This window comes from Etheostoma cragini, chromosome 7 (assembly GCF_013103735.1).
Source record: "Etheostoma cragini isolate CJK2018 chromosome 7, CSU_Ecrag_1.0, whole genome shotgun sequence".
Lineage (NCBI taxonomy): Eukaryota > Metazoa > Chordata > Actinopteri > Perciformes > Percidae > Etheostoma > Etheostoma cragini.
In genome coordinates, this window is record NC_048413.1 from 4,308,581 (window position 1) to 4,335,995 (window position 27,415).

Genomic DNA, 27,415 nt, shown 5'->3' on the forward strand with positions numbered 1-27,415 from the left:
CCAGTGAGACACCCATCTTCTATTCATCATTCCAAATACAGTCCTACCATATTCACCAACCCATCACCTATTTAACAAAGATTGTTTATTGTGAGGAGCGATCACTCAAAGTCAGATTAGTAAGAGGTGACCAAAGATCGGCTATTACAGTTCTACAGTAGAGGGTGACTCGGGAATCAATTGTCGCTCCCATCCCATGAAAAACACTCCCGCCATGTCCTGATCACGTGACTGCCCCCACCAAAGTCTGGAGAGAGACTAAATTAGTATCTTACCTTCTATCCGCTGTCTCCTTGTCCACGTCATGAATGGACACCACTTATCCGACTATTACTAACTAGTATTAAGCTACACGCTTTTAAACAGTAGGATATCACGGCACTTAGTTTCCCCAGGGAGCGTAGCAACAACACAGGAGTTCCAGTGATGCCAGGTAGACCTGATAGGACTGCAGACAAACCAAAGATAGCAATCTATTACTGCATTTTGCAGCTGAGTTCACCACACACCTAGGCATATTATAGCCTTAACTTCAATAATGACACTGTAGTTACGTAACAAATGCCTCGCAAATCTTCCAACTAATTCCTTCTCCCGCCCGCTCTCGTTGATTTCAATGCTCTATCCGTCCCTATCACGTTACCAATAGTGAAATTGACTATTGTACCACAGGACTCCTGTGGGAATCACGTGAACCACGGGAGTCCCGAAAAATTGTCACCCTCTATTTTACAGAGAACGGCATTACTGTTTTGAGATTGGCATGAGTTTGCAAACCAGCATGCTGCTTCGGCTAAATCTTTAAGTCCATCTACAACCACACTAACAGTAGTCATCCCTAGACATTAAACAAGCCTAATACATATTAGGCCTGCATGATCCTCGGAAAAATATGAATCCTTTTTAGCTTAGAATTCAAACATTAACCATAACAAAAATCACAATGGCAGTATTAGCAGTACCAAACACATTATTTTTTGGCACCTATAGCACATTGGGCATTACCACAAGCCTGTGAGTGAAATAAGAATCAAAGTCATAAAAAAAAGAAGAAATAATTACAAATTCGTGAACACGGGAAATTGAGATAGCGATTTTATAACAATTAATCGTGCAAGCCTAATACGCATTCAAACCTCCCAAGCTCAAAACCTGTTTTCTCCTCCGCCGACAAATATTGTGAGCGCAGCCAGGCTAGCGGTCACATTTAGCCCACCCACCCCACCTCACCACTCTCTATTGTTACCAGTTAGATTTCATCATTTCAGTCAAGCTTTTATCAGCCTGGGTGGAGGTTTCCCCTACTTTATTTTGTTCCAATATTTTCTCAGTTAGTTTATAACTATGAAGATAACTTATGCAGATTATTTTAAAGTGAAAGTCCAATATGCAGATATTACTTAAGTGAAACAATGGTATATCAAAGTAAAGGCACTCATCCTGAAGCATTTCCTGAGTATTGACGCAAGCTGTGGTCCACACATCTAAATTCTAAATGTAAAATAGAGTAATTTAAATAAGCCAACTTATTAAATTTATGATCTTGGTTCTTCTTTCTCAAGTGACTTTTCAGTCAAATCAATCACTTTCTACTGCCCCAAATTACAAGTTTCTCAAAGGGAATTACAGCGTGTCAATGATACATTATCCTCTTTAAGATGCAGTTTTTGTTTAGAAATTACTACTTTAAATTTATTGTTTGTTTAATCAAAAATAATAGTTTGTTTTTCATTTAAATGTCTTGGAATGAGCTCCGCAATAAAATTGTCAAATTATATTTTTGTTGCTTTTCATGAGTTGATGTAAGTGATTGTGTTAAATGGGCTTTAATAATATCTTCTTATATCAATTGCAGGCCCAAAGAATCAATATAAATTATAATTTTTTTAGCTGATGCAACTCTTAAAATGTTAGTAGCAGATAGTAACCTTGGTCTCCTATAATTGTGTTAACATGCAACTTTGTGAATGGATCATAGTAATATATGTAATATGATATCATTGTTCGGCCCCAGTACTGCTGTTGGCCCCTTATTACTTCAATGCATCAAGACTTTTCCCCATTTTCTGATTCTTTTTCACTATGGAGAAATTTTTTTTCACAAATTCAAGGCAACACTGTTAATTGATATGCAAATGGTTATTTTGAAAGTGAGTTATTCTTCTAAAACACCAAATAAAAATAGTACAGGTAGTTTAATGCACTTCTTCCTCCTAGGGATGCTTACTAAGCACTTTAATTCCCTTTGTGAGAAACTTTGGGGCAGTAGAAAATGATTGATTTGACAGAAAAGTCACTTGAGAAAGAAGAACTAAGTTCATAAATGTAATATGTTGGCTATTTGAAACTACTCAATTTCAGATTTGGTATTGAGACGGGCCATTAATGGACCACCGCTTGCATCAGTAACGCTTCAGAACTTTGATAGTGGTTGTTCATGCCTTTGTTTCACTTAATATCTGCATATTGGACTTTCACTTTAAAAACAGCCCAGTCTGTCATTGTAGTATTCCCACTTTCATTCAAACAGAAAGTTTGCATTTGTATTGTATGTTCTCCATAGCATTATAAAAGAAGCCCAAGCAGTCTGATAGAAGGACTGAGGAAAATGTTGAATATGAAGGAAAAGGAAACGGAGGCCTTGCATCAAAAGTATGTAGTCTGGTGGTAGTATGGTAGTAGTATGGTGATGGGAGCTGATAGTGCCATCTTGTGGGTCCTCGGCATGGAGCTGCCATAAAGCTTTAATCCCCACCGATTTCTGCATAAACCCTCTTTATAGTTAGAAACTAACTGAGAAAATGTTGGAACCAAATAAAGTAGGGGAAACCTCCACCCAGGCTGATAGGAGCTTCACTGAAATGATGAACTCTAAATGGTAACGATAGAGACTGGTGGGACGGGACGGGGGAAGGGGGGGCTTAATGTGACTGCTAGCCTGGCTGTGCTCACAAAATTCGGCGGCGGAGGAGAAATTAGGTTTTGTGCTTGGGAGGCTTGAATGTGTATTAGGCTAGTTTAATGTCTAGGGGACACGCTGACTAGTGTTAGTGTGCTTGTAGATGGACTTCAAGAGTTAGCCGAAGCAGTATGCTGGTTAAAAAACAAAAGATGAGCGGTTCACTAAGTTGTATCGGAGTTTGTCTTTCGGGAGCTAACTCCTCCATATTTTACCGAGCAGGGTTACATTTCAGCTCAGGTCACCAGACACGGACACAACGCTACTTACCGATTGAGCCTCGGTCCAGCCTCCATTTCGTCTCCATATCGACATTTTGGAACAAGTTTAAAGATGTTTGTTAGACTCCGGGCCTGGACTGCTGGGCGCCGCGCTGGAAGCCATGCATTCTGGGAGAGTGACGTCACACCCCGGGCTCAGGGGAACTATAGCAAAATGGGCAAGTACTACATTCTCTCACTCTCACTCACTCTCTCTCTCACACTCACACTCTCTCTCTCTCTCTCTCTCTCATACATACACACACTCACTTGTGCCAATAATTTGATAATGACACGTCCATTATTAATTGTTAATACAGTACATAATGGTAAATAAGTCTCACTCTGTAGAGCTAACATACCTCTGTACCTAATATTGCACATGAATTTCAAATGTTTACATTTTAAACAACATTTATGAAAACTATATTGGCACTAACTGTATTTTCTGTAATAAATATGTAAATATGCCTGATGTGTAAAAAAAAAGAGACAGAGACCATAAAAATGATTTTTTTTAATGCATATATATGATTTTACAACAATCATTTACTTTATTTGATTTACTATATACAAAATGGATCAAAATCAACAATTACTAAGTGTTTTGCAAAAAGCTGGATTCAGTCTCTCAAAACTAAAAGGATTGTGGCAATATTCCATTGCTGACGCAAGACTGGATAATCTTGCTACTATGAAATATTTATATTAAAAAAAGTTTAAAACTAGACAAAGTATAGGGGGTTTGTATCACATGTGGAAATGTTCCCCATGTACCCTACCCAGACTTATCCTGCCCCATTACACATTTAGGTCTAGATGGGTTAGAGATATTATACATCATTTACTGAACTTTTTTTTAACATTGTCAAACTTATATTTTAATAAAAGGTAATATTAAAAAAAGTCTACCTATGTAAATGTATAATTATGCACATAATAATAGACTTATCCTCCGGAATTGTAAAAAATGTAAATTTGTGTTTTGCACCTTGCATAAGTGCAAGATTTCTGTTTTATTTGTGTTTTATTCTCAACCTGACTGTTCTGCAGGCAAACTGCTTTTTCAACTAACAACCCATGCTTTCCTCCTTTTTAGTTGTATACTGAATGAATTTATAAACGCTTTCGTTTTTGGCCTCCTTTTTCATGAGCGGGACAAAAAATTCTAAGACTTTTTATACGTACACAAAAGGCTTATTTCTCTCAAATATGGTTCACAAAACTGTCTAAATCTGTGTTAGTGAGCACTCTTCACCACAGGAAAGAGTTAGGGCTAAGGTTCATCCGTGAAGAGAACATCCCTTCAGAGTGCCAGACGCCATTAAATGTGAGAAAGAGAGAGAGATGGTTAAACCCTAGCCCTAGCCATAACCATAACCATAACACCAGATACTAACAGGTTTTCGGACCCCTCCCAGACTCCTTCATACAGTTAAACTGTACATTTTAGACAGGCCTTTTATTGTGGCCTGCTAAGACCCACCTCTGTGCAATAATCACGCTGTCTATTCAGCATCTTGATACACCACACCTGTGAAGTGGATGGATTATCTTGGCTAAGGAGAAGTACTCACTAACACAGATTTAGACAGATTTGTGAACCATATTTGAGAAAAATAAGCCTTTTGTTTACATAGTAAAAGCATTAGTTATTTGAGTTCAGCTCATGAAAAAATGGGGGCAAAAACAAAAGTGTTGCATTTATATTTTGTTCATGTATATAAATGTCTATACTGAATGAGTGTGCTATTGCAGTACAGTCTAAGTTGTAACCATATTGGTTTTCTCTGTTGTAGCTGCAGGAACTTTATATGGGCTTAAACTAGCAGCATGGTGGCCCAATGGTTATTAGCACTGTGGCCTCACAGCAAGAAGAGTTCTTGGTTACAATCCAATCGTGGACTTTCTGTGTGGTGTTTGTAAGTTTTTCCCATGTTTGTGTGGGTTTTGTCCGGGTGGAAAAAACATGTACCACATGTGCCCACGGCACTGTGCAAAGGCACTGGCTCTGATCTTGAGTTGGTCTGATCTTGAGTTGGTCCCTGCCCACTGAAGGTCCCTTGAAGGACCCTTGAAGGATGGGTTGAATGCAGAGAATGAATTTCGCAGCGTGTATGTGTATGTGACAATAAAGTACCTTTACCTTAACTAAGAATGACTTTCATTATCAGTTAAATTCATCATTTTGTTGATTACTCAATCAATCATTTGGTCCAAAAATTGTCAGAAAATATTTCCCAATGGCAAACTTGTTGCAGAATGATTCAATCCACTAACCAGTTAATAACTAACTAATTGACTAATGGTGTTCCGACAATAAATGTGAACTGGCTTCATCCAATGTAAATGTAAAGTTCTTATAGCGCTTTTCTAGTCTCAAAAACTACTCAAAGAGCTTTTACATAGCACAGGAACCATTCACCATTCACACACATTCATACACTGTGTACAAGATGCCAGCATTGGGGGCAACTCAGGGTTCAGTGTCTTGCCCAAGGACACTTCGACATGGGATCGAGGGAACCACCAACCTTCTGATTGGCAGGCAACCGCTCTACCACAGCCGGCCCATGTGTTGATGGATTTCCTTTGTTTAAGGATGAGTTGACCAAAGATGCAAAAAGTGATGTATTTCTTATTGTGCATGAAAGTTAATTCTTGATGGAAACAGCTGTTTTGCCAAAAAGAAGAAAAAATAAAGAATTTTTACTCAAGGTCTGCTTACTTTCTTTTAAAGATGTATCAAACAAATATCAGAACCTTCATCAACCGATAACGTTGGCTCAGTACCAAAAGTAGGGTCTAAGATTTCTTCGTCATCTCTCAGACATCACATTCAAATAATCATATCACCCATCATTAGTTTGGATTACATATTAAGCATTAAAGCTACATAACATTATCAATACCAGGTTATTGGCATTGGTCATAACTACAGTTAATAGACTGTTATTTTGTCTATATTTTACATTCTTAACGGGACATTTTAACCTCCATGCAGCCGGTAAAATGGCAGTAGGTGCATCCTTCAGCCAGAGAACTGTGTACATGCGCTGCCCTGCTGAAACACTCGTGCAACATCCTTGCTGGGAATCTTTATCTTTCTTCTACTTGACAAAAAAGGACTGGGTGTTTGTTACACAATTTAAGGCCAAATTAAGGCTAAAATAAAATATTCTACATGTTGTGGCTCTTACTGTAGGTGTGTTTATTTGCTTTTTAATATTGCTGTATTATCATCCAGTAGTAAAAATACAGTACAAATAGATCTTGTGGTCAGTCAACTTAAGCTCTGTATCAGTTCTTCTACATTGTTATGAATTATAATGCATTTTGGTGTTGTTAGGCTATATATTGGTTAATAAAGCATATTCCAGGATGGAAGGCTTAATGTGAACTGTTATTAGCATATGGTTATTTACATGCAGCATATGTTTAAATGCACTATTTGCATAGAGAGGGCTGGACTTTTTTGTTGCATTCCTGCGGAGGGTTTGACCTTTGACCTGGTTGTTGCATTCCAAAGAGGCTCGTCCTGCAGCAGCACCAATAGCCAGCCCTGCACTCGCACTGCTTCTGTGCTACAGAGAGACGATGTGTGTTGAGCTAGTTTAGACAAGGCACTGGACCCAGTAGCGAGAATTATCAAAGACTAGCAGACACCACTGCACCATCACGAGCCTAAAGGAACGTCTTGTTCTGGGTCTAAACAGTCAACCTAGAACGTAGTTAGCCATTTTGCTAAGCAGCTAAACCGCCATCGTATTGAGGTTGCTTTGTAGACACACGGCAGGCTAGCCGCAGACACCAGCGCAGAGGAAATGAAGGACAAACAAAAGAGAAAGAAGGAGCGGACCTGGGCTGAGGCAGCTCGCATGGTAAACCTTCTAATCTGAGCTATTAATTGGCTGCGTGTAAATAATGTAACGATATGAACTAGCTAATGTGAAGTGTGGATCCAGATGTGTTGTTGTGTTCATTCACCTCACGAACAGAGCCTGTATTCTAATGTAATATCAGCTAGGTTAGCTATTAGCAGTGCTAGCCCAGCGAGAAGGCAGGTAATGTTGGGATTAACGTTAAATGTAACTGGGGGTGCATTTAAATGTGCGGCATGTCTTTCTGCCTGCTGACATAAAGCGCTACGCAACGGAATATGCTAGCGCTGGCTAGCACGCTAACATCCACCTCTTCTGTTTTGAGCTCTTTGTTTGCTAGGCAGCAAGCTAGCTAGCTAGCCCTACGCTAATTAACGCTAGCACCTGAGAAACTCAAGGTTTAGCTTTGCACTTTACGTAAACAAACTAACCCGTAAAACGCGAATTTTGATACTCATCACGCTAATGCAATGGCGATCTTGGTGTTCTAGTGTCCATTCTATCATAATGCTGACCATAATGCACGCAACCGTTAGCAGAGCTAACAGCTAATATTAACTCCTAGCTAGTTACCTCAGCTATATTGTAAATGCAGATTGGCACGGCACGTTGCAGGAAAATAAAATAAGTCGCGTGAACATAGATAAGTTAAATCCAAAAGGCTCTGTCGGAAGTTCGACGAGAAACGAAAAAATATTCAGGAAGAAAATGAACGGCGAATGTGTCAAACCCTAACGTTAGCAAGTGGAATTATTATTTTTTTTCACATCAGGTGAATTTCATGGATGTATTGTGTGTAACCTCCAAAAGCACACGGGATAGCTATCGTTAAGCATTTAGCTAAGTATGTGTCTGATTGTGCGGTCAGGTGGGATTTCCCACTATGTTTAATGTATCCTCTGTTTGAGGGCAATGGGTTTATTATTATTAGCTGATTGGTCTAATTTGCAGTAAGATTGAAAAGTGGCTAATGGCATGCCACCTTGGTAAAGGACAATGGTATATGCCGATCCCTTTGGCGGCTTATGTAGCTCACTAAAGTGGTATGCACCAGTGTTGTATTCCCGTTGAAATCAGTTACCCCCTACCTGAACCCAACCATACCCTAACCCTAAAGGCCAATGTATGGTCCTGTGTTAAAACTGTGCCTTAGTGGGCCCTTGGATAGCTCACATGGTGGGACACGCGCCCACATGCAAAGGCTTGGTCCTTGCCACAGAGGTTGCAAGTTCGGTTCTGACCTGTGGTCCTTGGCTGCGTGTTATCCCCCAAGTCTAAGCTGTCCAATAATAATTATAATAACCAACACACAATGAATGCATACAAATGCCACAAAAACAAACTATGCCTTAGTTACATGTAGGTACGGTGTAGCCAGTGGTGTACGTCTACGTGATAACAATGCAGTATACCCACTAAGAAATCTCCAGGATTTCCATAAGGTGACAGAACTTTCACTTCAGATATTTTTATTCACAAAAACGGGGTTGATTAATGTGACCTCAGACTTTTCTCATCTTTCGTTGACCTTCTCATCACTGAGCACAGTGCGTAGTTACTGGGCCCAAATGCTTTGCCTACACTAACGCCAGCATCCTCCCTTTACCACGCTTTTAAGACTAATATAAGTAGCCTATTTCATTTTGTTCTTGTTGCTTTGGGGTCAACTTTTGTGATCCAGCGTTCCTGATGTGAACACCCCCATACTGCTTTATATTCCATTATATTTTGAGTGTCATCTGTGTTTTCCTTCTCAAAGGATAACTAAATGTATTCCCACCATAAATTGGTGCATAAAAGTGCATCAGAATCCAGGATATTGTGTCAAAATAACCCTGGGGGACAACACCTTGACCCCACCCTTTGACTTTTGACGCCGACTAACCTCCAGTTTCCAGAGCCAATCATTTAGGAGAAATCAGCGCGAGTTTTAGAAGTGCACCTATGAGCGTTTAGAAAATGGGGAGGGTCTTTGTCCAGAACGACAGGCAGAAAGGAAAGACTTAAGATTTCCAAGTACTGTTTTAAAGCATGATAACCGACCATCATCAAGACAAACGTTCCTACAGCCTTGTAGAATATTTCAGTTTGTTTTTGATGACAGTAAGCGACCGTCGCACTAGTATGTGTAGTGCGTCTGCACTACACATACTAGCCAATCCATATGTTATTCTATTTTTACACGTTATGGCCGTAATATGGCAAATGTACAAGATATACATAACTACTATTGTTGGTATAATTGTTTAAACAACAATGTGTCTTTTAAATGATCTGCATACTACAAATTATACTACAGTTAATAAAATAATATCCTATACTGTGAAATTTATTATAAAGACCGTGATAGACATCCCTCTCTTTGCACTGCTAAACAATTAGCCCCCTAGCAAGTGAGTTAGCATAGTAGTACCTCTAAATTAGTAACATGTAATTTAATATTTCTTTCACACGCTTTTGTCACATCGTAAGAGAACACATTGTTATTGCCAGATGAGTGACAATTTGGTTTGGCTGATTTTCTGTAACCAGTGTTGGGTGAGGGCATGTTTGGTCGGAGAAATTAGTAAGCTAACGTTAGTTTACTCGCCAGCAGCAGGCCATTCAGGTTTGGTCCTTCCACTCCTACTGTAGTGAGAATTCAGTGGACAGTCTGGCTAGCCATCTCCCGGCATCAGCTGTCTTCCTTCGGGTAATGAAGCAGAGGGACCGCAGGCTCCGTTCGGTTCTGCCGCTGTAGATTTGAGCAAAAGCTGTTTTGTGTAGCCATCCTAGCAACATTTGTATCCGGTTTCCCTTTTTGAAGACAAATAGATTACTGCCGCCTGCTATTTTCTTGCACTCATGCGCAGAACTTATGCAGTAGTTGGCTATCTGCTGTTGTCTCTGTGTTGTGTTCCAGTTCACCATTTTGACCAAGACTAACATGACACACTAACCCGACGGTTGGCCGTTGGCAGAAAAGGCAGTTTGAATGTCCGCCTCCCCGAGCTGGCAAAAGAAAAAAACACTGAAGCGACGCCGACATCAGTTGATTGGACGAACGCATCACGCTGGTTTGGTTTCTCCGGAAATTCAAAGCCAGACTTTTATGGCGGCCTTTTCAGAATACAATCTGAAATTTTACAAAAATAGCTAACAGAAACGTGTTTCTGAAAATATTTTAAGCTAGACTAACCACAAAAGCGCATGTCAAAGGTAGATGGGTTATCCATCTCTTGCAGGTATTCTTTGTAAGCGCTGTTTTTTCCCAAAAAGTTTTCAATGCCGGCTTCTCAGATGGTCCTGTGTTCCCAAAAGCAGATCTGCCCTTTTAAGCGTGTGATAGCGCCGCATACGTTTACCTGACACACAAACGGACAGGATGAAGCTCTGCATTCACTAAGAATGTGGCACCGCCCCGCTAGTCTAGAAAGCTGTTGTGTCAGGGTTTTTTGCTGTGTGGTAAAAACAATGTGGTTCTTTTTCAGGTTTTGGAAAACTTCTCTGATGCACCAATGACTCCCAAACAAATCCTCCATGTTATCCAGACCAAGGGGCTGAAGGAAATGCGGTCAGTCACACACACACACACTTTTTAGAAGTGTCAGCTGCTACTGTTAAATGGTAAAGACTGTAATGATACAAGCTGCTGTCTTGAACGGGATTGCAATAACTGATGTTAATATTGTTATGTGGCATAGCTGTACCTTTTTTTATTAGTGCAGGGCAACTAGGGTAAAACAACAAAGCACAGTGACATTGTGGACTTCAGTCATCAGGTTTTTTCTCTCTCATTCAATCCAGAGTGTCATTGCGTTGAACAGGCTTTATCTTTTTTTAATGTCTTTCGTATTTGTCTAGTATTTTTTAGCAGTCAGTGAACTAATCGCGCAGCGCGCACATACTTTGAACATGTCCATCAGTGTGGTTCTAACAATGTTTTTTGATTTCCTTCCACATGGACCACTTTGCCTGCTGCTGGCCTGAACAGGAGGTGGGTTGGAGGACCGAAACCTTTATTGCATACACTTAAGATTTTTCTTTTGTTACCAAAAACTTACTCTGAAGGCTGTTTTATGCTTCTGCAAATAGAGGGTACCATAGGGAGGTTGCCTAAACAGGTGATTTAACGTCTCCACTTCATACATGTAGAACGTCTTCTACATTTCATACACAGTTTAAAAACAAAACAAAACGCTGATTGAACATTACTAGCTAGGTTTTTCATGTTGGTTTTGAGCAGTAAGCACCCCCACTAACATGGAAACCGGTTTTCAAACAGTAGCTAACATTAATACAGTGTGTCGGAGGAATACAGCGTAACCTGCAGAGGGACCTCAGCGTTCACTAATGTTTGCTTCTGGTCTCATCTTCATCTCGTCTCAAATTCATCAAATTCAGTGTCCTACATGTTATTTCCAATGAACTGTAGCTGCGTCAGTACGGATTTCATGTCGCGGCTTTCGTTGTTTTTTGTCACTTTGCCTAAGATTGAGTGACAAGTAGTACTTGCCCTGTTTACTTGGTTGACATGACTTTGCGAGTGATGGTGTCCTGTCACTGTTCGAGTTGCTTGGCGTGAGAGAGCGGATGACAGTTTGGTTAAGTTGAGATGAGCAGAAGGCTCTGCAGAGTTGCGTAATTGCGGCTTTATGACTTTTCATAAACAGCTCATGCATGTACATGTACATAGCGGAAACCCTGGTGACCGTCTGCCTTATACCATGGCGGCAGAAATTTTACCGTGGTGGGCAGCCATCAACATAGAGGAAACGTTTGGGTTGCCTTGCATCGCTGTGAATTTCATCGCCCAACTGTTAAGGGGAGTCGCCTGTGTAGCTCACCACCAAAACAGTGCTCAGAATGGCGAACCCTGTTGTGACTGTTGTGCTAAAATACTTTCTATCTTAGTTGCGTGGTGTCTGCCAGCCAGTTTATGTTAGCAAGCACACTTTAATACAACTGCCCAAGAAGGACTGCTTGCTGGCCAAGTGCTAATTTCAAAAAGTACTAACATATAGACACTTTACAAACGGGTAAGCCATCATTGTAACCAAAATATGTCTGCTAAGCTCATGTCAGTGAACTAGCATGTTGCTACTCCACACAGAAGGCTGCTTGAAACACCAACTATCAACACACGGGACGAGTTCAGAGAGGGGTTTGCGGCAACTTAGAGGGGTCTGCGAGGGTACGCCATTGTATTGACGCAGAAGCATAAAACAACCTTAAGGCCTATGCTTGCCTATGGTGCGTTCTGTTTCCATGAAAAAGGCAAACACAATGTGGCCAATACTGTTACTATGGAAAACATCACAGTCACCATTTCACCTGAAGGATAAGATAAACTCAATTATTTTGTCACAGTAATTGTTTAGTTTCAGCTATTTGATGACATGTCTTTTGCTGATAATACAGGTAGTAAATATAGATGTGTGCTGTATGCTTCCTTGTGGATCAGGGCAAAGATTAAAGAACCAAAGAAAATCCACTGCGATTAAAAGAGCCGAATGGGTCGGTCAAATTTGGTAGGCATGAAATCTGTTTGTTGATTGGTCGTTTATAAGAGCAAAGCTGGCCGCATTATAAACACTCCATAAGTTAATGTCCTTACTTACTATGAATTAACCAGTCTCATGGTTATTTGTAAACAAAGGTTATGTTGGGACAATGATCACATAAGCATGAATCTGATTCAATTGTGTCAAAGTGAATACAAGTAACAACAGAACTGCCAGACTTGTTTTGCAAAGTGAGTGGACATTAAACAGGGTCTGCTGCCTCTGAACAAGGGTTCCAACACAATTCCTAGAAATAGCCGTCATTTTTTCCAAAGCAACTGATTCTTCATTCATTCATTCATTCTTATAGTGTTATGATAAAACCTTAAAACAAAAATATTACATAAATATAAACCATATAAACTGTGTGGCCAAATGTGTGCAGCGATTGTTAACACATTATAGTAAGCTTTTTGACCAATAGGTGTGAGCAACACCTCTTTAGATCAGAATTTGAATGTGGCGTCCAAGATGTCTTGTCACATGAGTTTTAACCGAATTTACCTGTGTACGCAGTGGTACAGCCCCTTTGGCCTGCCTGGTCACCATGCTGCACTCCCAGGTGAGGGGAGACAGAGTCAAGAACAGCATCTTCTTCAAGCTTCCTGGAAGGATGAGCCTGTTCACTCTCAAGGTAGACAAACATTATCCTCTTTACGCTCAATGCTCTGCTGCTAAAAGTCATTTATGGGAGTTGACATTACCGCCATAATAGGTGTCAGTAGAAAATCTGAAAAAGATTCTTACAGTTACTCAAGATAATCCACAGGTTGCCTAGTGAATCTCGTTATTGGTGCACTCTTTCTACTGAAGTCCACCTGCTGACAGATCCATTGATACAATGCTATGATTTATGATACTACTGAAGAGGATGTAGAAGCTCATCAATTGGTACTAGAATTTTTTCACAATGACAGTATGGACACCAAAGGTAGTCGGTATGATGGGTGGCTGTAATTGCTTATAGGAATATGCACCAGAGGGTAAAGCTAGTCTGTTGCAATCATGCAATCGCATTATTTGGTTACTTCAATGTAGCAGCCAGTTGAACCCACGGTTGCCAAGTCATTTGATAGGGAAAAACCTTTTGATGTGCATTACTCATGCAAAGAGCACTGTTTTTCCTTCACACTGTGCAGAAGAACGCCCTCCAGTGGACAAAGACAACATCAGAGTCAGAGACATCAACAGAGCTGGCCAGCAGCACGGCCCCCCCAGCCTCCAGCAGCAGCACCCCTGCAGCAAGCACAACTGTGGCCTCAGTTGGCCCCACTGAGGCCACGGAGCAGGAAAGCTGTGACTCAACTGAAACCACTGCTGCTGCCAGCGGAGACAATGATGGTAACACTACACCAGAGACAAGCCATGCCTTTAAACACTCACCTGGTTGTTCCATTACAAAGTGGACCTTGATCACATTTTAGGGGTTTTTGGCCACTGACACTGGTGTGTTTCTGCCATAAGATGTGTCACAAATGCACTTCTGTACATCCACTTGCTATCTTGAGTACTTTGGCTGTGCGTTGCTTCCTTATAAGACCATGCGATACGTATGTAGATACACAGCCTTCTGTACGGTTCAGGAATTATACATTTTCTCAGGAAACGAAATTTGATTCAATGTTGAAACAATTCAATTTTATTTGGTGAGATGCGATTCTATCTGATAGATACAGTTAATAGTTGTTTAATTTAAACACACGGTTCTATTAAAGAAGAATTCCTTACCTTAAAATAAATATATATTTTGCTAAAGGGACAAGGTAATAGCAAAGCTAGGACACCCCTTTAAGTATAACTTTAAGGGATATTTCACCATTGGAAAGATTAATTTATCTTTTAAATTGGGTTACTTGTGAAAAATGTGAAAGAAATTTCAAAATTGTTGCCTTCTAGGCGGAAAAAAGCCAGAAAAGGGTTTTGGCTCAAATGGATGAAAGACACCAAATCCCAGAATGCACTTGCTTCACTGCTCAAAGAGTCTACTCCCAAGCCACGCCTACTGTTTACAGATAGGCAATCAACTCTGTGTCATTTCAACATAAAGAAAACGACATAACATATAACGGCATACAAAACAGGCAGATACAATTAGTGCACACACATTTTGGGCTCTGCAAATTACAGCTAACGCATTGGTAGCAATAGTGCTTAGAGTGATGTAAACATAATATAATGCTATAGTATAAACACAGCTGTGAATTTGTGTGGAATGTAGAATGGTTGGCATTAACAGTCCCAAACTCCACCAGCGGTTAGCAGTAGTTGGGCACTTCATGTCTGCACCAGTGCATGTTAACACAGCTCACCTCCACGAGTCTTACATGACAGTTAGAGTTAATGGAGTCCGGTACTGTTGTTCAGCCTTGTTTCCAAAAAAACAAAACACAGCAGTCTCTGAACTGGCATTGGAAGTTTTGTTGAAGTAGGGCTGCACAAGTAATTGAATTCTAATCACAATCACAATTTTGGCTTCCCATGATCAAATTTGCGTAATTGTGCGATATTTTAAATGCGTCATTCCATTCATAGAACCCATTTTTGCAAAGCCCATCTACCGCTCCGTAAACCACTGTCTGGTCATGTGCCAGTCAGTTGTTTGCTGCACCGTGCAGCTTAGTTTCTTGTTGTAGACAGTCACAGAGGAAAGAGTAACGTGAGGAAAATTCCATAAGAGATAGCGGTCTTTCATACGTCTATCACAAGGTTCATCAGTAAACTCAACGTTTTGTCCCATCTGTGCTGTTTTTCAGACAACAGCATTAAGCAGTGCTAGTTAGAGTCTGTTAGCTCAAAGGGCTCTAGGATGCGATCAACATTTCCTAGGTGGCACTGGTGAACCTAACGTCCTTGCATCTGCTGCCTCTCCATAAACGAAGCAATGTTGTTTATATCGATATGGTTTAATTTTGCGTTAAATGACCCATTTCTTCTGTAAAGCCGTGTCTGTGTTTGGACCTTTCCTCTTACTCTTGGCGCAGCCCTATCCTTGCTTCCAGCAACAGAGAAAGAGCGGCAACAGCCCTGGCCCACACAGTAAACCTGAATTTGTACTAGTATTTTCATTGGTAACTCTATCGCGGCCACCACTGCGAGAAACACAGAAGAAGTTGCATTTAATGCAACTACCTTCAGTTTGTAGAATAAGAGTGTGTGAGACGGAGCCTGCTGGATCCATTCATATTGAGTCAGCTGTGAGTACTGTGAGTACTACAAGCAACTTGCACTCCTTGCAGGTCTATGCGGACACTGCTCTTTTGTACACTCAGACCCTGCAAATCATCACCAATGAAAAGGAAACAATCTGCTGAGTTCGATGATACCTCGCACAATAGTAGACAAGAAACGGTCCTTTTGTTATTAAAGGCAGGGTGGCTTAAGCATATGGAGCTGGGTCAACTGTCACCAATTAAAAAGTAACTCTTTGCTGAGTTCAATGATTCATCTCACAAGAGCTTACCTTAAACAGTAGTGGTGGGAATCTCTTGGCACATTCCGATTCAGAGGCCCACGATTCGATCCTACCCCGAATATCGATGCATCTTCATGCAACATTTTTTTTATTCTTTACATTTCCATGCATTATTTTTGTCTACTGAGGTTTATTTTGTAGTCATTTGATGCTTAAGCCTTAAACATGCTTGTAAAAGTCCCCTTCTCTCACAGTGATCTTCCATATCAGACACTCAATCATATTTAAAGGTGGAGAATTGGGTTCTTAGAACATGAAACAGGAGATGCCGCGAGACGCCAAAAATGGATGCCAGTAAGAGTCTGAATAGAAATTTTACTTTTATTTCTTTTTTTTTTTATAAAGTTGTTATCCATTTATTAGTCAGAGGACAGCCGAAGATGTGAAAGGGGGAGAGAGAGAGGGGAAGAGACATGCAGCAAAGGGCCGCAGGCTGGACTCAAACCCGGGCCCGCTGCGTCGAGGAGCAAACCTCTGTAAATGGGCACCCGCTCTACCCACTGAGCTATCTGGGTGCCCGAAAGTTTACTTTTTAAAAGTTGCCAGATGGTTCCAATGACCAGTGAACTGTGTGTTTTGTTGTAGTGACCAATGTTAAGTTATCAGAGTCAAGCATCAAATTGTTCTAGAGAGAATTGCGATGCATCTAAGAATTGATTAGCTTTCCTACCCCTATTAAACAGTTTAAGTTATGATAGGGGGTCTGGTCTGTGTACATGTGTGGGGTAAAGGGGCGGCTCAAGGTCACATGTAAACAACACATTCTGTTTCATGTTAATCAGAGTAACTTTTGCCAAGATTCAACAGCCACCTACAGGAAGTTGGTCCTCTATAAGTTGCACATTTTATCTTTTAGTCATGAGGGTCCACCAAGTCTACTTGCACATTCTTGTGCAAACGGGACTCAAAGTTGGTTTTGCATGTTGCCTAATTTGCTGTTGTTTAAATATAAAAATCAAAACCCCGCCATCTTAAGACAGATTGACCGACAGTCTCGCAAGGCTCCCTTGTGTTTATGTGGGCTCCAATTCTTGGGATTGTTCATATATACTGAGTGTGCCCAAGGGTGCATCATAAAGTCTTCAAACAAGTGTTCGTAAAATTAAAGGTTTTTGCACAAAAACCCAGATTTCGTTAATTTTTAAATTTTTTCTTAAAATAGCTCCTTGGACTTTAAGAAGAGACCTATGTTCCTCAAAATTTGGTATATTAACCTATTACTTTTTTTTCTCCAAATTATGGTGCTCGTTAGGGGGTGCTGTGGAACCCCCTGGCAACGCCCGAGCCCAATCACTACAGAACTTTGCAATTTTCACCAGGTCTGCCATCTGTGCACATCTTTTGAGTTTTTGTGCGTTCTAACGCTATCAAAAATGCAAACAAAGGACTCGGAAAAATAATAATGATAATCCTTAAAACAATACGTACCGAGCGCTGCTTGAGCATGAGGTGTATTGGCCACTGCTCACCCATCTTGTAAATGTTAACAGCTCTGTGAATGTTTTTCTCTAACCTGAAGCATCGGTGGATGAGAGCTCGTCCAGTGCCTCGTGCTCCACAGAAGTGCCGGCCCCCAGCAGCCAGCCCCAGACCCGCCTCAGCAGGGCCGCAGGACAACAAGGACGAATAGAAGCACAGCAGAGCCAACATGCTCCACACACCCAGACCAGACTAAGCCGCTCCAGACAGGTCAGCCCAATACTCCATGGTTAAAAGTTTGCCCGGAATGGTTTTACAGTTTGAAGTGAATTGTGTAACAACAATTGTTAGACATTAGCCATGTCCTCGTGTCATGCCATGTGTTTGAACATGATCTGTAGAGGGACAGGAAAAAAGTGCTGCTTAACATACTGACTCTAGAACTGTCTACCTTTCCATCCCACTATTTGTATTGCTGCAGTCAGGGAGGCAGAGAAAGAAAGCAGTCATGATGCCTCGTGTTGTCCTCACCCCTCTTAAAGTGAATGGAGAGCACGTTCCCCAAGGTAAGAGACACTCTTTTTATCAGTAACAGAGCTGCCAACTTTTCCCAAAACCTTGGAGTGAGATTTGGGGGGGCCGCCCCATATTTTGCCGCGTACAAAGCAATTTCCTTTAGGTCTTTATCCTTCAGGGTTTAAATTGGGATTTGTCATTTGTGGGGGGATGGGGCTCTCCCTAGGGGGGTCTGGGGGTATGCCCCCCCAGGAAAAAAAATTGAAAAATATACCATGAAATGGCACTTTCTGGAGAGATTTTATGCAAAAAAATGTAGAAATCAAGTGTTACATGATATGTGCAAAACTGTAACCTTTGCATTGTTGTAGTATCAACAGGTTTTAGGGCATTTAGCATTTACATTATTTACATTATTAATTTCTGATGATATAAGAACTGACCCAGACAATGTGCCAAACATAATGAGTCACATGAAGAGACAGTAGCATATGTCACAACAGCTGAGAAGATTTGGGTCCGTGGTGAACAGGTCCAGGGGTCCCTGCCTGGTGTAAGGACCAGGGACCCAAAGTTAAATTAATGTTGAGGGATAAACGATAAGACCACTGAAATTCTAAAGAAGGAGAACCACTGAGTTACATACATTCTAATCCTTTAACCTTTGTGCCAAGGTTCAGTAATGTTTGGCCCTCATCCTCTGGGCCCCACTTACTGTAATACTGTATTTACTGTATTTATTTTTTATGGAAAATAAAGACTAATGTTCATTTCATGAAACATTGAATGAATTATTTACAGTTATATTTAGAGATCCACAGAGGTTAGAGAAGCACAATAGTGGCCCAACGTTGCAGTATCGTATATATAGTATATATAGTTTTTGTATATATAGTATAGTATAGTATAGCTCAGATGTGTTTCATCAGATTTCTGTTCATGTTTACAACTTTGTGCACATTCTAAATATAACTCCTCCCATCTCTGTTATCCGAGATTTGGAGAGTTGTAGTTCTTATATAGTCTGCTGTGCATGTCATTGCTCCGCTGATATGGTAGTATCTCATTCAGACCGTCTGACAGACACAGAGGCCCATTTGGGTCTCTGGTCTCTGACAAAGTTTAGAGGTGGCTGTATGCTGCTCATTATCAGAGGTCTACGCACAGATTCAACGCATCACTGCCCACAGCAAAGCGAGTCCACTAACATGAACTGAAGTTGCTACGCTACCAGCCGTGCTGCTCACCTCTATCTTTACAGAGAGAGAGGACACGAAGCGACGGACGGGTCTGTAATACTCAGAGCACATACCTGAAGCCGGGGAGCGCTCTTGAACCCCCTCACAGTCTCTGAAAGCACAACTAGTCGATCGCGAGTGGCTCAACAGGTAGATCTATAGATAAATTTGACCGACCGGGTTGAAACTTCAGCGTGAGAAATCGGGGGTGTGGCGTGTGAGCGTGTGAAACCAGTCAAATGTGTGTGTCTCACGGCCAATGCGTGAGAGTTGGCAGCCCTGCAGTAATGAAAGCAAGAATTAAAAATGCTGATCAGCATTATCCTAATTAATATTGGCAGTAAAAATACAGGGATACTGAGAAGTGTCATTGTAAACTATAAAAGGGGTTTTGCTCAATACAACTGAGGGCAAGTTCTCCTGTAAGAATGCCCCCCAGACACAGGCAGACACCCTCAGATGCCTGGGTCCACTGTGCGATTTAGTGGAATCTTTGGTGCTGCCGATAGCTTTAGCATCAGGGTGAGGTAAATGTGTGGTTTTTGCTTTGGCAGGGCCCATAAGAAGGAGTCGGGGAGGGGTGGATGTGGACTTTGAAACCCCAGGCTCCATCCTGGTCAACACCAACATCAGGGCCCTCATTAACGTGCGGACCTTCTCAGCCTTTCCCACACACTCGCAGCAACAGCTGCTGCAGCTGCTGCCAGAGGTGGACCGACAGGTACGTTGTGTTTCTGCCCTTCATGTTCATCCCCAGCGTAAATGGCTGTAATGAGGATGCATTCTGGACATGTGTTGCAATAACAGGACTCATCATCACAGGTTGTTACATTGCACCTTTTCAGCTGTCAAATTCACAAAAAATTGTGAATTTAAAGGAAAATAGTATAATACAGGATCAGTAAGCAACATTGGTTTGGTACACCCTATGAGCCAAACACATTAAAATAGTATTCATGGGCACTACTCGCACAGGTGGAATAGGTGTGTTTTACTTGGAGTTTTGGCAGCACATTAGTTGTCAGCCGTTGAAGTTAAGTCAACTTAGCCCGGTTGGTCAAGCTCAATGGACACCAATTTAGCCCAAAGTAATAACTAATGCTCTATCCTCCTACCTGACCCAGTTTTAAATGCACAATATTGGAAAACGTGACGTTACGTACACGCTGCCCACGTGTCCACCTGTCTTAAAGGGGAAGGGTCGGCCGGTAACGATAATGTAAAAGGAGGACAGTGACTTTTTTTATTAAGCAGCTAAGAAGTAGCGTCAATATCGCAACGTCTTTGTAATGTGAATATTGCGCAGGCACGCACCGCGATGTAGACCATGAAACTAAATATTGTGCAGCACTATGAAGTTCTAACCCCATAGATGGTTTTCACCAATGTGACGTTCTGGGCGGTGACCCAGATTTATGGCCATATTGGAGGCACTCGGTGTAAACAACTGAACAGAGTACAATGGAGTAGCATGCACTTTGGATACTCTAAATGAATGTAGCCATGTCTAAACAACAGAAAAGCATCCAAGATGCAAAGGGAAGGACTTGGACCACAAGAAAAGGTGCAATATTTCTGGAAATTAGTTTATTGGCGGTGCAGATCCCTATGAGTTGGCTCCCTCTTCTTGGATACTTGGACGACTCTGTGATTCTTCCTTCACCTGCATATCCCGAAATAGTTAACTACCTGGTTTTCTCGCCGAGCCCAAACACAGCTGCAGACCTTAAATCCTACAAAGATTCGGAGGCCTATAACCAGAGGGTGTGTGGATGGGTGAGGGAGATGCAGTACAAAGTCATTAACGACCATTGTGTTGTGAAGGCCAAAGTAAGTAATGCAGTAATGTCTTTAATCATCCTAACCTTAACTGCATGATATCACTATAATACTCAAGGTATCAAAAACCAAACCATCCCAGCCCTATTATTGAGGGTGCCCAAATATCTCAGAATCGACAAAATATGTTAAGTGTTTACCCACTTATCATACAGCTGCTATGTCTCCCGTCACCTATAGAGGCACAGAGTTGAACAAAAAGAGTGTTGCTGACATTAGTGATTCTGGCAACTTTTTATTTTCTCTGTTCTACCAACCAACGAAGACCCCAAAATGTGTTCAATACTGAAACATGAATTTAGTTAATTATTACTGCCCTACAAAAATGTATTAATTGCTTTTGTATGTATTAAAATGTATTAATTGCTTTTGATTGAAAGAGAAAAAGGCCCAAACTGCTCTAATTGGTCACCACCTTCTAATGTGTGAGTGACATATTGCAAGTCTTTTTAGTGTCAACAGAATGCTGCTGAGTTGCTATCCGTCAATAGTTGGACAGTGCAACGACTAGATGGGCATCAACAAAAGAACCTTGGTCAGGCACACAGATGCTGTGTATTGTCATTCCTCTGGTCAGTGTCAGGCATTGGCCAATATTCCTCATGTGTATTATTGTTTTATTGCTATTTGTGCATTATATCTTCTCTCTTCAAGATTGGACCAGATGGTATGGCCAGACTGAGTAGCTCTGCTCTGAACAATGAGTTCTTCACCCATGCCTCCCAGAGCTGGAAAGAGAGGCTGGCGGAGGGTAAGTGATTGGTCAATCATGGACGAGCTGCCACATTTTATGGAGGCGTTTGCCAGGCTTAAATATTCACATAAAATGAGACTTGGGGAAAGAGCTTGGGATAGCAGAAACAAAAAGTAACCATAAGTTCTAATGGTAGCACTGTCCTGAAACACTACTGACACTAGCTGCTTATTTTGATGAGGGAAGGGCAGCTAAATCAGATTAAAACCAAAAGTACACTGGTTATATGATTCAAAGGGTTTGGCTGTGGAGCTACTCTTTTAAACCTTTATGTGTTTGGCACATTTAGGTGAGTTCACCCACGAGATGCAGGTGCGTTTCCGGCAGGAAATGGAGAAAGAGAAGAAGGTAGAGGCGTGGAAGGAAAAGTTTTTTGAAGAATACCATGGGCAAAAGTAAGAGCCAACCCATTTCATCGGAGTCTGAATTCACTGTTCACAACAACAGCCATATTTCTTTTCTGTCATATTTGGGGTGGTTCCTTAGATAGTATATTAACATTTATTAGTTGACTGATACTTGATGTCTAAATATTCAAAGTATTATTTAAAAAAAGCTGGATGTAGATATTTATTTTGACAGCATGTTTAAAGCCATTTGTTTCCATCTCCTTTGCTCTCCTCCATGCAGTTTAGACAACTTGACTATGACCTAGTCAAGTCCGCTGTGAAATGCCAACCAACGTAAGTGTTTCCACAATGTGTGTTTTTATTTTATTTCTTTTTTAGGTCTGGCCTGACACAAGAGGAGTCTCTAAAGCTTACCATGTCTGAAGCCAGTGAAGTTGCAGCCAGTGTGCTTGACAGTGATGTGGCTGTGGTGGCAACTGGTGCCCCCAAGAGACGCAGTGTTGGCCGACGGAGGAGAGACGGCAGGATGAGAAGACGCACAAGGGCTGACCTGCGTAGGAGGGCCCGCCGGACCCTCTGCAAGGCCACTCCTCCTGCCATGCAGCCTGCGGAAATAGCTGAGGCAAGAGCTGCACTGGAAATCCCAGCAGTTTCAATGGGCTCTCCCATGTCTGACAACACAATTGTTCAAGATGAGGTGGTGCTGCAGTCTGAGTGTGGCGTGGAGCTCCCAGCTGAGAGTGCCGCCATTGAGCCAAAGCCCTCTCCCACTCCAGAGCCAGTCACATTGCCAGCTTCCACTCCCACTCCTACCCCCACTCCTACCCCCACTCCTACCCCCACTCCTACCCCCACTCCTACGCCCACTCCTACGCCCACTCCTACTCCTACTCCTACTCCTAGTCCCAGTCCTAGCCCTAGCCCAGCCTCCACCAGTGCTAATGAAGAGCCTGAAGCTGTGGCCCGCCTGCTCCCAGAGGAGGCTGCACCTGTACTGGCTTCCACCTCCTCACCTTCCTCTTCCTCCTCCTCCTCCTCCTCCTCCTCCTCCTCTTCTTCCTCTGCCTCCTCACCGGTCTCCTCACCCTCCTCACCTTCTGATAGGCAGGGAGCGTTTGCCGCAGGCCTGGATTCTTCTTCATCCTCCTCAGCGTCCTCCAGTGCCGCAGTCGTTGCCGATCCCTTGGATGACACTGCATCTGTGGTCACCTCCATCACAGGGGGTACTGCCACCAGCAGCCGTGAGAGTAGCCCCTCAGCCAGCCCAACCACCACCCCTGCACCCAGTGCTCAGCCCAAGGAGCAGAAGCGAAGGCCCGAGGAGACTCAGGCCTTCTCCAGTTTCCCCGAAAAGAGGCCGCGGCTTGACGACCGTCAGTCCTTTCGTACCACAATTGACGGTGTCCGTTCGGAGAAGCCGCAGCCGACAACCGAGGAGCCCAAGGTGCCGCCTATCAGGGTAAGACTTATCCTGCTAACTACTAATCCTTGTATAGCAATGAGCTGTTGTCTATTAGTTGTTGTGCAGGTAAAGTTTGACTCCTGTCCCTGTGTCTCTGTCCCAGATTCAACTGTCCAGAATCAAACCCCCCTGGGTCAAAGGCCACCCCACCTACCAGATCTGCCCCCGCATCGTGCCCCCCGGCGAGGGCTCGCGGCGGTCGGGGACGGGGGGCGCGCGCACCCTGGCGGACATCAAAGCCCGTGCCCAGCAAGCCCGGGCCCAACGCGAGGCCGCTGCTGCTGTTGCAGCCACTGGCGAGGGGACAGGGCCGGACGGGGTCAGGCTGCGGCCTGCTGCTGGGCTACCGGATAGCAGCAATGGACGACGAGCGCGAGAGCACCCAGGACCCATCGAGCCCGGAGGAGGAGGCGGAGGAGGAGGAAGGAGAGGTGGAGGGATGGAGGAGCAGGGATCGTCTTCAGGCACTAATTCGTCTGGAACACAACTACAGCTTCTCAATGTAGAACCCACGCCCCAACCCTCTCCTTCCCTGTCCACCACCTCAACCTCCATGTCCTTTGAACCTCCACAGACCCCAAGCCCTCCTCGAGAAGAGGCAGCCGGGGAGCCAGAGGTTGAAGAAGAAGTAGAAGCAACATCAGCTAGTGTCCAGAGCTCCTTGAATGGGCTTACAGACAGTGCAGCAAACTCACCCTCTCCAAAGCCTGAGTCTACTCCTGCCCTTTCAGAGATGACTGACCAGGGTTGTGAAAAGCCCTCACTTGCCCCAACCTCAATCCCGGATTCGGTTCCCAGGTTCGGCGCTCAGGGTGTGGATGTTATTCAGACGTTGGCCAGCTCTTGTCAGCCCAAGGAGCAGGTACAAGGCAAGGATGCTGGACTAGGTGGTGTAATCCAGCATGGCTCCCACCACATGGAACCCCAGGAGGTATTATCTGTCTCAGTGGCAGAGAGACGGAAAACGGGTGCATCCTGTCTTCAACAAGTGGACTCCTCCGGTGAAGAGAAATATGACGAGGCTGGGACACATAGCGACTCCACGGAAACAGCTTCAGACTGTGAGAATGACACACAAGAGGATGAGCAACAACAGCCTGACCGCGACTGGTGTCCCCAACTGAGCATCCAGAGAAACGGCCATCTGGTCATCTGTAGCCCCCCTATTCAGAACCAGCAGCCAGTCATCCAGGCCCACGTGTCAAGCCGCCAGGGTCACACTGTCATTCAGCCTTGCTTTCCCAACGGCATGCTCCACCCTCAGCACCACGAGGACAGCCAGCCTCTCCCCATAGCCCATCCACAGGGGCTCAGGGATACTAATGTGGTGGTCAAAATGGAGCCTGGGGATGGTTGTAGAGTCTCCAGACAAATCTCTCCTGAAGAGGAGTCTTGTGGAGGGTTAAATCCCTCTGTCACTCCCCCCACTGCTGCAGCTGCCTCCAAAAGACTGGCCAGCTCAGCCAGACCAGTGTCCAGTGTGGAGGCCAACAACCCTTTGGTCACTCAGCTACTGCAGGGCAGCCTGCCCCTGGAGAAGGTTCTACCCCCCCATTCAGCTAACAGGCTGGAGATCAGCCGATTTCCAGGACCCCACCCCAGACCACCGGTGGCAAGGATCTCAGGGTCTTGCACCAGGCCTGAGGCCTCAGCCCAGACGCCCAGCCCAGAACTGATCCACAACAAGCCTCCAACAGGCTGCCCCGTCTCGTGTCTGATGGAGGCCCCGGCTGCATCACAGTATCAGTGTCAGCAGGCTCCCGGGGCTGTCCCGGTCATTACTTCTCTGCCGCCCTCCTCTTCCAGTTCCTTGTCCTCCAGAAGTAAGTTAGACCTTAGCCCCCAGACCACTGGGGAGTGTGCAGTTCCAAAAGACTCTCATGGTCCTCAGCCATCACAGATTGTCACTCCAGACAGGCCCCAGCCAGCCCACCGGACCATGCCTAATGGTCCCTCTCCCACCAATGCAGACCCCTGTCCCACAGAGGCCTTGCCTATGAGTAACATCAACTGGCGGCCCCCCTCTCACCAACTGCAGCTGTCTCCTGCGCCCACTGTAAAGAATGAAGCAGGTGTGCGGGCCCCTTGCCAGGCTCTTGCCAAATCATCCCCCATTAAACCCATGAGCGTTACCAAAAAGGAGCCTGCGAGCTGTGTGGATAGCTACCTGAGCGGAGGGGCTATGGAGGGACTCCTCAACATGGAGATGACTTTTGCCAGGATGGCAAAGAAGGAGCAGGGCAAAGCTAGCTACTCGGCTGGCTCGCCCTCCCCCTCTGCCTCGGCTCTTCCCTTCCAGCTGTATGGGAAGCTCCCCAAGCATGGTTCTGTTGGAGGAGTAAGCTACACAGCCAATGTGTCAGTGCTGGACAACGGCGGTTTCTCCCGGAGCATGGCAGACAGTGTGCTTCAGCTGCGCCCCCGCTTGGCCTCCAGCCAGACCACCCTCAGCATCCAGGCTTTTGCTGACAGTACGGCCGAGGAGGTGGCGCTCAAGTGCTCGTGCCGCCTCAAAGCCATGATCATGTGCCAAGGCTGTGGTGCCTTCTGCCATGACGATTGCATTGGGCCCTCCAAACTCTGTGTGTCCTGTCTGGTGGTCAGATAGTATGTTCATCTGTGTACAGTGTTGGCAGCAGGACTGGGTGGGCTCTAGAGTGCATACAGGAGGAGCCCGGCGGGCAAGATTTGTATAATATAATCGGTCTGTATTTTTGTTGTTGCAGATTTTCAGATTTTTTTTTTAGCTGTACTTATATATAATTATTATTGTTATTATTAATATTATTATGTGAATTTGGGGCATGGTTAATTGTAAATTGTGCCTTTTTTGGTTTTCTTTCCTCAAAAACATTTACCTCATCTTATCTTGCTCCACCTGTCGTCATCATCATGTGGTGGCCATTGTTTTGGTCCCTTGTTTCCTCAGAAAACAAGGACCTATTGTTGTCTCTTTGCGCAAAGAAGTATTTTTTTAACCATTAAAACGATTAAATTACATTGTTGCACTGTTTGTGTTTTAACTAGTTAAACTTACCTTAAACTCCTGTCTGTTACAATGAGCAAATAAAGTGATGATGAACGGCGATAGGGTCTTTGAAGCCTTTGATGAACAGAAAAATGGATCACCACCTCCAGTGTGACCGACCCAGACAGACCTTCACATTGTAGGGAGATTCCTCTGAGAAAGCCTACTATGATGAAGGAATTCAAAATCAGTAAAAATGAACACTTGAACAAAAATCAGTGTGATCAGAACTACCTAAAATGACAAAAAAAAAATATTGACGTACTTTTACTTTTTAGTGTGGCCCATGTTCCATCTGCCAATATGGAGGGCAGCAAGCCACCAGGTGGCCATCCAGATATTTTGGCTTCACTTTTGGAGAACCGTTGACCTTTTACATAAAATCTTTCTTTTTTCAATTAAAAGCATTAAGGACCACACACTGCTCTCCCCTACAAGTCTGTGTATCAACACAGACATTTAGACACTGCTCTCCCCTACAAGTCTGTGTATCAACACAGACATTTAGGGGAGAGCAGTGTGTGAATGCATCATTAATAGGCTCAATAGACTTCGGAATATTTCCATTAGCACCAAGCCTCTGGAAGACTGATGCAGCACTTACTGATCAGTGGCACCAAGTTGGAGGGATTGCGCACAAACCTCTGGGCTAGACTAAAGCAAGATGAAAGACTGCACAGTAAATGGGTGAAAC

The 27,415-nt window shown here is 43.4% G+C and overlaps 2 protein-coding genes across 3 annotated transcripts in view; one reads left to right on the forward strand and one right to left on the reverse strand.

Moving 5' to 3' along the window:
- LOC117948143 (zinc finger protein PLAGL2-like) overlaps positions 1-3,380 on the reverse strand; it is a 16,508-nt gene extending 13,128 nt beyond the window's left edge. The window contains exon 1 of the mRNA XM_034877647.1: positions 3,230-3,380. The gene's annotated coding sequence lies outside the window, so the exon portion shown is untranslated. The remainder of the gene's footprint in view (positions 1-3,229) is intronic.
- Positions 3,381-6,708: 3,328 nt separating this feature from the next.
- On the forward strand, positions 6,709-26,693 carry asxl1 (ASXL transcriptional regulator 1). Of its 2 annotated transcripts, XM_034877637.1 has the most exons (11): positions 6,709-7,100; positions 10,571-10,654; positions 13,158-13,277; positions 13,783-13,984; positions 17,635-17,804; positions 18,016-18,100; positions 19,843-20,009; positions 21,782-21,878; positions 22,171-22,276; positions 22,610-23,690; positions 23,797-26,693. In XM_034877637.1, the coding sequence occupies exons 1-11, from the start codon at positions 7,044-7,046 to the stop codon at positions 26,299-26,301; spliced, it is 4,674 nt and encodes a 1,557-aa protein (XP_034733528.1). In that variant the 5' UTR covers positions 6,709-7,043; the 3' UTR covers positions 26,302-26,693. The 2 variants fall into 2 exon arrangements, with proteins under 2 accessions (XP_034733528.1, XP_034733529.1); XM_034877638.1 differs by lacking the exons at positions 6,709-7,100; positions 10,571-10,654 and adding an exon at positions 10,797-11,076 and having other exon boundaries at positions 13,160-13,277.
- The last annotated feature ends 722 nt before the right edge of the window (positions 26,694-27,415 follow it).